Source organism: Manacus candei, unplaced genomic scaffold (genome assembly GCF_025592945.1).
Source record: "Manacus candei isolate 608988 ecotype Guabito, Panama unplaced genomic scaffold, ASM2559294v1 h1tg000023l, whole genome shotgun sequence".
NCBI lineage: Eukaryota > Metazoa > Chordata > Aves > Passeriformes > Pipridae > Manacus > Manacus candei.
The window spans coordinates 16,892,828-16,905,101 of record NW_026138071.1 but is presented as its reverse complement, the minus strand read 5'-3'; the positions used below and the strand labels follow the sequence as shown (position 1 = coordinate 16,905,101).

General features: G+C 36.8%; 1 protein-coding gene across 19 annotated transcripts in view; it reads right to left on the bottom strand.

The window, feature by feature from the left end:
* ABI2 (abl interactor 2) overlaps window positions 1-12,274 on the bottom strand; it is a 69,101-nt gene that overhangs the window by 29,577 nt on the left and 27,250 nt on the right. For 14 of the 19 annotated variants that reach the window (XR_007904429.1, XM_051786868.1, XM_051786869.1 and 11 more), the window contains exons 2-3: window positions 11,406-11,573; window positions 2,659-2,835 (exon numbers count right to left, since the gene is read on the bottom strand). Coding sequence is in view for 18 of the 19 variants with exons in the window: in XM_051786868.1 (XP_051642828.1) it covers window positions 2,659-2,835; window positions 11,406-11,573 (345 nt within the window). In the remaining variant the exon portion in view is untranslated. The remainder of the gene's footprint in view (window positions 1-2,658; window positions 2,836-11,405; window positions 11,574-12,274) is intronic. The other 5 variants (XM_051786876.1, XM_051786884.1, XM_051786885.1 and 2 more) reach the window with 1 other exon arrangement.

Genomic DNA, 12,274 nt, shown 5'->3' with positions numbered 1-12,274 from the left:
GGACCTCGGCACCATTCCTGACAGTTACAATGCCTTAATACGCACCACTCCAAATGGATCACTTCTTTTTTCATCCTCTTGACTAAAGAACTCTTTGGAAGGAAGAAGACTGGAAGACTTTGTAACTCATGAAACATATGAAAAAAACCTGAAAGCAAGTCTCCTTCATACAAAAGGTTATTTAGATTTTTGCAGCATTGTAGCTTCAGGGAGGGAAGACGAGGAGGGACTGCTGGGATGATACAGAGGCACTTGAATTCTCTCTCACACCTATTAAGAAACCATACTGTAGAGCACCCTCTCCTGAATACGGTATCCACTGCTGCTTTGAACTTCTGAATGGAAGGAATAAGATGCTCAAGTGCCTATACTAATTCTCTCAGCATGGCATCTTGAATTTCTTGGCCAAGGATACTCCCTTTTTCTCCTGTATTATTCTCTGTTCAGTTTGCCATCTTTCTCAGGGGTTGCAATGAATACCTGCTGCATTAGCATTCTGACTCCTGAAAATACATAATTCTGGGTCTAAGGACTAGAGGGGAAGCCCTACAGCAGAAAAAGAACAAAAAATGCAGACTGAGGCACCCTGATGTTAACTGGAACTTTAATGCTATTTATGCAACAACTCCATCTGAATGCTCATTTGAAGGGAAAAGTATCTCATCTCAAACAATAAATAGCTATAAATAGGTGAATTTAAAGTTTCTACCTATTTTCCTTTTTTTCTCTCTGTTCTACAGCCAAGAGATCTAGTCAACTAATCTGCAGTTACTCAAGCAGAACAAAACCAACAGGTTCATAAGCACAACTGGCCACTTTTTCCCCATCAGCAGAGAGTTGTTCTTTCTTCTGTCCTAAACACAGGATTAACCTGATTGGAACACATTTATGATATTAAGAATAGCATGATTTCAAGTTCTCTGCTTATTGTTTCACAAGTACACAGTACTTCTTCATTTTCTAGATAAATACAGTGCATTGTAGACATAATTTGTAAGATGTTTCAAGTATATCACAAGCATAACAAATGCATGTAAACACACATTTGAGTCATCATCCATTTGATGAACTATGTTCCTTCAGAAGAACATAATTCATTGCATCACAGTAAGTATGACTCTGGCTACACTGAGGTAAGTGGGATATCAATTATAATGATTTAGAGCCAGTGCTAAATAAGATTGTGCTGCAGAGCAATTAAAAACTATTCTTTAATGAGTTCTAAAATTATCTCCTTAAAGCAAAAAGTGATTATTAAAATATTAGCAACAGCAATCCTACAGGTTAATATGCTCCATCCATAACCAGAAGGAGTTCTGCTGACCTGCATAAATTCAAAACTTGTAAGAATTGGTAGCACATTTTAACACAAGAGTGATAACAATTTCCTGATCAAACTATAGTTATTAATGTTGGATTTTTTTTGTTTGGTTTGGTTTTCCAAATCAAGCTTAGTCACTTGTCTTTTTTAAATCTGTTTAGAGGTTGACTCTTTGGGTAAGAAATGGGAGTAAGGAGACTTTCTGTTAACAAACAGGACGTTGAGAAGACCTTACATAAAATTGCTCAGGGAAGATATTTAAATCAAACTGCTAAGAATTTGAATTTTAAGACTTAGGCTAAACAACCTATTGTCATTTAAATGGCTGTTCAAGCAAACAATCAAAATAGAACAACACAGATAACCTAATGCAGTTAGGAGTCAGGCAAAAGAAATTCTGGTGTACTTTGACTGGAAGAAGCATCTTACCTTACTGCTACTTAGCAGGTTTACAGATTTGTTAGTTTGTCATGTAAAAATGACCCCACTTTGTGCTATTTACCTTTCATTTCCTGGAACTTTAACACTGTCAGTGTTCTCATTTCCGTATTTGTTTTCCTGGCAGCACAAGTTAACAATGAGCTCACACCTGCTAAGACTGTGTTTACATTCAGGATGTGCTTTTAAAAATGCGTATCTAATCTCACACATGATATTACTGCTGCTGTGTACATTGATCTAACAGCCACCAGTTGTGTCTCAGTCTGATCTCTGCCCTGAAATTCCTTCTTTTTTCCTACTCTTAAAAGGGAGAACCAGCTGGCTTCGAACTTGGCAGTCATATTCCCATCCTGAAACCCCATGTGGCACAAAAGTTGTAGAGAGCTCACTTTAACAAAGCACATCACTGGCTTTGTGTATAACTGACTCTGACAGAAAGAAGAAAAGGGAGCACATAATACCTCTCATGCAACCCTTTCTTTGGGTGAGCTTTAAAGTAAACTGGTGGCAATTACAGCTGGATGGTATTTTGTAGTGCTGATTCAGGCACTAAAGTGACAGTCATTAGCCTTTCAGTCCCCAGGTATATCCCTGGCAACTTACTCAAACAATAACAGCAGCATCACAAGTTGGTATTCAGAAACATTTTAAAAGGTGAGACTCACAGTCCCAAGTATCCTCAGAAATAAGATTCAGTGGGTTTGTAAGGTTAAGAAACAGTGGGGCAACAGAAGGGGAAGGGGCAACTGGAAATTGGACAGGACTCCTCTTATGTTTATAGACACACTGTCCAGGTAAGGAGAAACTGGTATAATATCATAAAAAGCATCAGATTATTCTGAAAATATACAAAGACAATGTATTTGCAGTTTGGCTGTTTTAACAATATCACCTACCTTCACTCCATGTCCAATATCATCTAGAATTGTATAATCAATAGGTTTCCTGATGTAGCGAACTGGTCGCTCCAAGTTAGCTGGTGCAATGATTTTGTGAGTTCTTGAGGTGTTTTTGTTTGTAGTCAAGATACCAATTTCTCTTCTAGCAACTTTCTCTTTGTGAATGTCCACCGTCTACAAAAGACGCAGTGTATTTACTAACAGTGGTATGCATTGGAATACAGAGTCAGTAGTAAAAAAAATTAAATCAGTTCTAATGTTTTGAAGATCTCTGCACTGTGCTAAACATACACTACATATACTTGATTACATCACCTTTCTTCCATTTACTGTTGAATTTGACACCTCTAAAGCCACACTAGTAGGTTCTTTGGGTTTTCTGTTACCCTCTGTATTCTTCACGGTTTCACAAAATTCCTTCTCCTTTCCATTCTTAGTAGTTCTCAACAATTTACTAACACCATTTTATGAGATTCTTTCACTTATCCTTTTTTATTTTACAATTGCTCTCTAAGTTTGTCTTTGAAATAGGCTCCAGCTAGATGAAGTGTAAGGATACCTTCCCAAACCTTAATTTTATGACCTGAAAAGCAAACCATAAGCAGGTTTTCTTACACTGTAAAAGTTTGCTGAACTAGGACTGGTAATCATGACAGAATAAAGTTTCACTCAGACAAATTGAAAGAAAAGTATTTTAAACATTACAAGTCACTCATCACGAAGCAATGATTAGATTTTAGAAGGTGCTGCATACTAATTTATCCAAAATAAAGCCAGAGATTTAAGCCCAGTGCCTTCACTTCGAACGCCCAAGGTCAACACTGAAAATCTTTCCTTTTACATATTAAAATCAGTACCACAAGAGAATCTTTGGTATAAGACAAAGCTTTGCTGAAAACCTATTGCCTAAAAACACGTATTTATATCTTATTAGGTAACAAGGCTAAGAAAATGTCACCAAAAGGCCTATCTTCCCCTTCCAGGAAAATACTATCTCTCAAATCATGGTGCATGGAGTTGCTTGCCTCATTTAAAACCAAAATAATTCCCTGTTCACAGAACAGCTTTCCTTATAGGAAATTTGCCAGAACTGTGAACAAACTATTTTAGCTAGAGGATAAAAAGTAAAAGTAAGAAAACATCCAGAATAACTAGCATTAGGATTTCTAAACGCTCATAGGATTTCTTGTTGCCACTTCAGTGATGATGACTTTTCACAGTTTGGAGACAGGCTCTGCAGTAACTGAGGAATGGGTACAAATGAGAACTCATTTTCATAACACACATTTTTTTTCCATTTTATTTTTCTGTGGACAAGGATTGGGGCAGTGGTGTTGGTTATGCTGTTTTACCCTTTTGTGCTACTGATAACAAGACAAACAAAATGGAACTGTGTTACCTTGTGCAATCATCACAATCTTTAAAATTACAAAAAATTTTCAAAAAATCAAAAAACACAAACAAACAAAAAAACCCCCAAACTACTTCCAAGAAGTTGTTTCTTAACATTATTTCCAGAGAAGGATTTCCACAAATACCAGGGGCATTATATGGAAGTTTACATTACAATCATCAAGATTACCTAGTATTTCCCAGCAAAGTATTTTCAAGATTTTGCAACTTTGCTAAAGTTAAGTATTGAATACAACTTAGTTAGGTACATTTCTACCACCTCTAATTCCACCTGCCTAGAACAGTAAGGTTTCCACTAAAGGTGCACAGATATTTCTTAAAATAAAGCTACAGAAAAACAAGATTATTCGAGGTCAAAATATGCTGGTGAACCTCTCTTTGGAAAGCTAGTTTGTTAAGCAATGATTTGAAATTTAATAGGGGTATTTAAACTGTCTGGGACGCCCTCACAAAAACCCCCAATATACAAACTCTGCAGAAAGTCACGAATCATACAAGCTTAACAGAAACGCATATGTTTCTGCAACTACTTAGCAACTAAACCACTTTCAGTCAATTTGCCAAAGTCCTTTCCTGATATGACCAGGTCCATATACCATCCCCCAACACAACAGTGCAGATCAGATCTTCACAGTTCTTATGGCACTACTGATGGTACAAGCACCAGTGCAAACAGAGCACCATCAACATTTTCCAGAGCACCAGAAGTGCACCACTCTGCAAGTGGGTAAGATGTACTATTTTATCTTCCATCACAAGATTTTATCCATTCTCTGTGCCAGACCTTTGATTTTGCAGCATAGTAGAAGGAGGTGTTCTGGAAGAGATGGTCTACAGACTTCTGACCTCATCTGCTGAGGAGTCAGAGGGCATATACTTTCTTGATAAGCTAAAGATATGTGATTGCAACAACCTGGGAGGAGAGTCTCATGTCTGATACCACTGAAGAATTCAACCTCTACTTCAGACTTCAGCTGTGATCTAGAATTGTCACTAGAGAACTGCAGAGACATGACACTGACTCTTTTATGTTCTTTGTCTCACAGCCCCTGGTACCCTTTGCTAGAATGCTACAGAACTTCAGTTGCAACAGCAGCTGCATTTCAAATGCACTGGAACATCAAAATCCTATGGCTCTGAATCTGGTCATTCAAAAATCAGTTTATGCCTTGGATACTGCACTCAGGACCTTAATTTCAATCCACAAATCAGAAAGAAAGTAATTAGTGCAGGGTTGTTAAGATGCAACTTTTAATATGTTCTCTCAGTATTTTCTCATGCAGTTATCTATTAGTACAATGTGAGTACCGGTATTTAGTGCACATGTTATTGTAGTGATGGTATCTTGGCACTCTGGAGGCTTGTTTCCATGAATGAAAAGCGTGTTTACTCAATAGGAGCTGCGAGTACAACCAGTTTTCTTAATGACTATGGTGATAAGTGAGACATAACTACAGTAACAAACTATGAAATGCATAAAGCCTAATTAAAACCTGAAGTTCATCCAATGGGATTTCTCTTGCATTATGATTCAGAACATCTCTTTTAACCTGAACAGCTAGGGAATGACTAAGAGTATAAAAACTGCATTTAATTCTGGTCCATACATCTAAAAGTTGTATTGAAAAGCATTTTGCTGGCAGTTTTTCAAAAATTTCATTTTCTTGTTTAGAACTGCTGAAGACATGAGATCTTAATGCATCTATAAAACAGCAGACAGGAACACTGAAGTATTCGATTAGTAGCAGAAGTAACAAAGATTAACCTGCTGCTGAAGGAAATGAAAACATTTATCCTCAACACACAGGTAATTATTACCTCCAGTAGTAGCATAAATCCCTTAAGTGAGACAGAAGAATATTAGTAGAAAGTTTATTCAGCAGTTTAGAAAGTTCTATTGAGAAGTTTTCGGGGTTAGAGCTGGACTAACAAAACATCTGGTTTGGAAAGGCTGTTAGGAAAAGGAGATGAGATACACAGTCCCTTCTATAACTTCAAACCCTGTTTTCTAACATGAAATTTTGGACTCCTGACAGCACTATTCTGTTTTTTAAAATTTTTTTTCACATAGCTGCATTAGCTTTGGTAAAAGTTTTTAAATGACAGCTTGTTAGGGATTAGGCTCATTACTATCATCTTTTCATATGCTTTCCAAGATCCCTGCAATAAGAGAAGGGACAGCTTAAGGGGAAAAATAAGTATGAACCACTGCATTCTTTTTCTATTAGGAATTTTCTGGCCATTTTGAAACATCATGTTTCCATACTGAATTAAATAAAAACAGTCTCAAGATCTGTAAATATTAAAACAGTAAAAGCATTAAATAATTTCTGGGATTTTCCATAAAATTAACACTATTTACAATTTAACTTAAAAGTCACTGAATTCATGAGTTTTGAGAAATACTCTCTTCTACTGGTAAGTGAAATTTCTCAAAGTGTTAAGTTAGTTCTTGTGCTAGTTTTGGCTGGGACAGAGTTCATTTTCTTCACAGTATGAGGTTATGTTTTGGATTTGTGCAGGAAAACAGTGTGAATAACACAGGGATGTTTTAGTTACATCTGAGCAGAGGTTATTCAGAGTCAAGGCCTTTTCTGTTCCCCATCCCACCCCACCACTGAGTAGGCTGGGGGTGCACAAGAAGCTGGGAAGGGACACAGCCAGGACAGCAGGCCCAGCTGACCCAAGGGATACCCCAAGGATGTGGTGTCAGGGTCAGCAGCACAAAGCAGGGGGAGGTCGCCTGGGGGGCTGTTGCCTGGGGACTGGCTGGGCATCGGTCAGTTGTGGTGAGCAATTGTTTTCATTTGCATCATTTCTTCTTGGGTTTCATATCTCTCCGTTATCTTCCTTTTCACTACAATTTATTATCATTATTATCATATTTCAATTATTAAACTGTTTTTATCTCAAGTTTTCTCACTTTAACCCTTCTGATTTTCTATCCATAGCCTGGCAGGAGGGAGTGAGTGAGCAGCCATGTGGTGCTTAGTTGGCAGCTGGGGTCAAACTACAACAGCACTTTGAAAGTCTGAACTGCAGTGAAATTTCAGAAATAAAAGTCTCCAGAAGCCCTCATTTCTTCCTCTTCTCAAAACATTCTAACTTAAATTTATCAATTTATTGTCGGTCTGTTAGTCTGGGCTTTTAAAATTCAGTTTAAAAAAAATCTTAGAAGAAAAACGTTGCTTAAATATAGTGTTGCTGGACTTTTATTTTTTATTAATCTTATTTGATGCACTCACATTGCTATTTTTTAAAAGTTTCGCTATTCTTGTACCTTGCAAGAATAAGACAACTGAAGAAGGTTACAAGCCTTTACTGACTTATCAACGGAAAGTCCAAGTGAACTTTCCTACATTGACCAAGCAGTTTGCACACATTGCTCCAGCCCAGCTCAGCAACACATGCTGACTGCAGAGAAGTCCAAGTCCGTAGTCTATTCAATACCTATTCTCACAGCCAGTATCATGGGAGTCAAATTGTGTAAGGTGGATGTAGCAGATTTCTCCACCACGCAGTGCCATTGGAGATAACTCATCACTACCACTCATCTTTGTGACAACATGCTTGTTTATATAATTAGAAGAGGTTTTAAAATTACCTTGCTAATTAGATTCTGTAACTAAACCTGAAAACATTTCTCAATATACAAATATTAAAACCTGAAAATCTGCCAGATTAATTTAAAGAATTTGGACATTAGCAACATTTCACAGTGTCTGTTAACTTAAAAGCTGTAACATAATTTTTTAAACAAGTATAAATATTTATACATATGATCTGTACTCAGGATTTAAATTCTTAGTCAAATACAAAACACTGTATATCATCTACTTCTGGACAAGGTTCAAGGCAGCAAATAAGAACAGATTCATCAGCTTTCAGACCAAACCAAAGTAATTAGGGAGGCCCTGTAGAGAGACCTCGACAAATTAGAGGACTGGGTAGTCACCAGCCATATGAAGTTCAACAAGGAGAAGTGCCGGATTCTGCACCTGAGATGGGGCAAACCTGGATGTACAGACAGACTGGGGAATGAGAGGCTGGAAAGCAGTGCCAGGGAAAGGCACCTGGGGGTCCTGGTTGATGGCAGATTGAATCTGGCAGCCAGGAGGGCCAACCGTGTCCTGGGAGGCATCAGCCAGTTGACAGAGAGGATTGTCCCGCTCTGCTGGGACAGCCTCACCTTGAATATCGTGGCAGTTTTGGGCACCACAATATAAGAAAGATATTAAGCTGTTAGACAGTGTCCAAAGGAGGGCAACAGAGATGGGGAAAGGCCTTGAGGGGAAGCCGTATAAGAAGCAGCTGAGGTCATTTTGTCTGCTCAGCCTGGAGCAGACAAGACTGAGGGGACACCTCATTGCAGTTACAACTTCCTTGTGAGGGGAAGAGAGGGGCAGGCACTGATCTCTCCTCTGGGGAGACCAGTGACAGGACCCAAGGCAGTGGTCTGCAATTGCATCAGGGGAGGTTTAGGTCAGGTATTAGGAAAAGGTTCTTCCCCCAGAGGGTGGTTGGGCACTGGAACAGGCTCCCCAGGGCAGTGGTCACAGCACCAAACTTGACAGATGTCAAGTGTGGCACATGGTGTGACTCTTGGGGATGGTTACTGTGCAGGGCCAGGAGTTTGAACTCAATGGTCCTTGTGGGTCCCTTTCAACTCAACATATTCTGTGACTCTGTGAATTGTAATTTTTAAACCAATAGGATTTAATCACTTGCATAAAAATAGTTTCAATAGTAATAATTTCCTTATTCAGGATCTATATATAATCTGAAAACTCACAAATGATTATCAGCTTCCTTTTCAGCTCTTTGATTATGTTGGCATTTGAAGTGATATAAATTGGCGTTATATCAATGAACAGAGAACCAGAATATTTTATTTTATCAAGCTGATCATGCCTCTTCTGGTTTGAGGTACACTTGAAAAAAAACCAAGCACTTTTTCTTACTAAGTGCCAAATTATTTTGCTCTCTTCTTTGGAGAATATGTGGAATTCCAAATCAGAATTAAAAGCAAGATTATACACTGAGATATCATAATTTCCATATAGTGTTTTCTAAACTTAAATACCAAGATTTACTGACCAAAGCAATAATGCAATAATACGCTGTGGGCAGATGGTCATTACCAAATTGTTTTCTGTTCTATGTTACTGACATAATTTCAAGTCAAACTGACTGAAATCATAATTTGGCAATGAGGTATTATACCACAAGGCATTTTAAGTTGTATTAGAAAAAGTCCACTAAACTTTACACCCAACATAAAAAAGACCAAGGAAGTCTTCTGCAGGTTAGGCTAATTTCAGGAGAAGTGTAATCAAATTTCTTCAAAATAAATTATTTATTTACACAGACATTGTGCAAAAAATTTATTAATTTTTAAAAGAAAAATAACTATTGAAATGACAACAGATAACATAATCATGTACAACACTGGTATCATAGGATGAAGCCATTTCTGAACACATTAATTCAACTTAATTAAGTTACTTGGATCAACACACTTCATGTATGTAATATCCAAAATTCAAATACTGTCTGCTCCTCTGACATAATTTCTTCCATGAAGATTTGGGGAGGATCCAAGATGATGCAGGCTCAAAAAACATAAAATACCAAAAAAACTCCAAACTAAATTTTCAATTTTATAGCAATATTTAAAAAACAAACAAACAAAAAAACCACCACAGTTTTTTTTCAGTTGTTCAAGCACAACCTATGAAATTTGGCAGATACATCTTCATTAGGTGTTGGGTACTGCCTAATTTAGTGCTCCATTTTAAATAACTAGCCATTTTGTATAAATGTCAGAGACAATCTAACCTGGCATTTCAATCTGCATAAATATCAGCTTCTCAGGAGGAAAAAACTTAAAATACTATGGCTCTTTGCACAAAAGCTACTTTACAGATCCTGTGTGACAAAATGGATTTTCCACATTTATAAAAATGCAAAATTCAGTGAACTTGGGATATTTTTATTCATATACTGTCTTTTGCATCAGGCTCTCAAACAGTTGAAATACGTGTCAGCTGGCACCTGACTGTGAAGAAGCGCACACACACACACATACACAGTGTATATATATATATATATATATATATATATATATATATATATATATATGTATATGTGTATATATATATATATATATATATTTAGCACATAGACATACACAGAGTAATTTGTGACATTTTCTGGGGGGAAAAGTTGATTTACTTGTCCATGGACTAAGAAGAAGAGAAGAAATCACACTTTGCAGCTTATTTTTGATGTGGTTACATGAGACAACTGAGGCAATCTAATAGCATACTACTAACAAAAGGAAAAATCCTCCCCATCCATTTGTACCTGCTCTGGAATCAGATCCAGTCAGAGTCAATCCAGTCCATTAAGCCAGCATAAAATTATTCACTTCTTTCGCTGTTTCAAACCTGTACTAGCTTAGCAACCCTTTCAGCACCAGCAAGTCAACAGATCATTCCATCTACTCATCTCCTACCTTGCATGCCTCCTACTTTCAGAAGTTTTTCTATACGCCACAATATCCTTTATCAATTTATACTGTCACAAGGAGATCAAGAAACCCTTAGCAGCCAAAATGTATTGGTCAACTAAGACACAAAATATTCAGTAAACAGGAAGTGCTGTTAATTTCTCTTCTAATCCGTCATTGGTTGATAAACATGCACTTCATCATTCATTCTCAGCCCATCCTGGGAGTCAAAATTCTATCATCAATGTGGTAATGGAACATGGGTTCCTAGTTAGAGTAGCTTAGTTTATTGTGGCTCAGGAAAACTGCAAACAGTGGCAGGAGTTCTGCAGCCATAAACAAATTGAAATATTAATTTTGCCTTTTGTTCATGTCACCACAAAGTACATTTTATTAAGAAAAGCTAGGAGCAAACTATTTTTGTCATCTATGCTTTTGTCATTAGATGCCAGTATTACAGCAACAGGAAAAGTAAAAAGATGACAAATAACTGTTTTCTGCCATCCATTTCATATTTTTTAACATAATAATCTGATTTTACCATTAGTGATTTTTCTGTGCTTTTCACTTATGCAGAATGGCTCCCTCTCCAAACAATAAACTAGCTAAGAATACATTTAAGCTGTTATCCTACGTAAAATGCTCATACTAACACTCATATAAAACCACATAATGAGACTCAATCCCAGAACGAATATGAGAAAAAATGCATCCTTCTGTTTTAAATGAAACTATTTTTCTCATTCACAAAACGTCAAGAGTTTTACTTGGTATGTAATGTCAAAGGCAAAGAGAAAAAAAATTAGGAAAAAAGCCTCACTTGTGAAATATGGTTGATTGAAGATTCCATGCGTCGAAGTTGGGATGCCTGGATATCCAGCATTTGGAGAACATTGTTGGCCAAAGTGTTGATCAGATAGGCTACGCTTGCTAATGACTGGGTTGTGTAGGCTTTGGTTTCTTCCAGGGCTCGCTGCTTATCTGCTGACTAAAAACAGAAAGAAAAGGTTTATTTAGTATAAAGTCTCTCATGCAAAGGTTCTTGGAGTGAACTCCTTTTGCCTGTTGTTACAGACAAAAAATTATATAAGCTGAACTAATTCTAAATAAAAGTTAATATTTTTCTTCCTTTCTATTCATTCCACAAAAGATACTAACTTTGTATTTTAAGAGTTTCTATGCTTTATGAAAAGAATTAAGCTCATTTTCTCTTGAAGTCCAACTTTTCATTTTGAATTTTAGCAATTAACTTGAAAAGCACTCTGAGACACTTATCAGTTATTTCTCCTAGACTTTAAACTATTTAGAACTGTTTAGTTTTTCTAAACTTGGTATTTCAATTAGAAGTACCTACCAGCCTGAAAGGATCTACCAAATACCATATTCCTCACCTCTCCCAATTATTTAGACCTCATTCTTGTCACAAATGGTCGTTCACAGTGAAAGAACTGTAATTATTCCCTGTAGATGGCAGTTGAATAAACTGAGAGCAATCATTTTTTTAAATTAAGAAGTCCATGTTTTGTGCTTTTTCACATTGTCAATATTTTTCTAGTATGATCCATTTTTCTAGCAGTAGAGTACCTAAAAGTATTTATGCTATCAATCTGCAAGATATCTATTAGAAGTTTAAAAACATACGTACACTTCAAACAACATTAAAAATAATAAGAATCTAATTGTTAGATT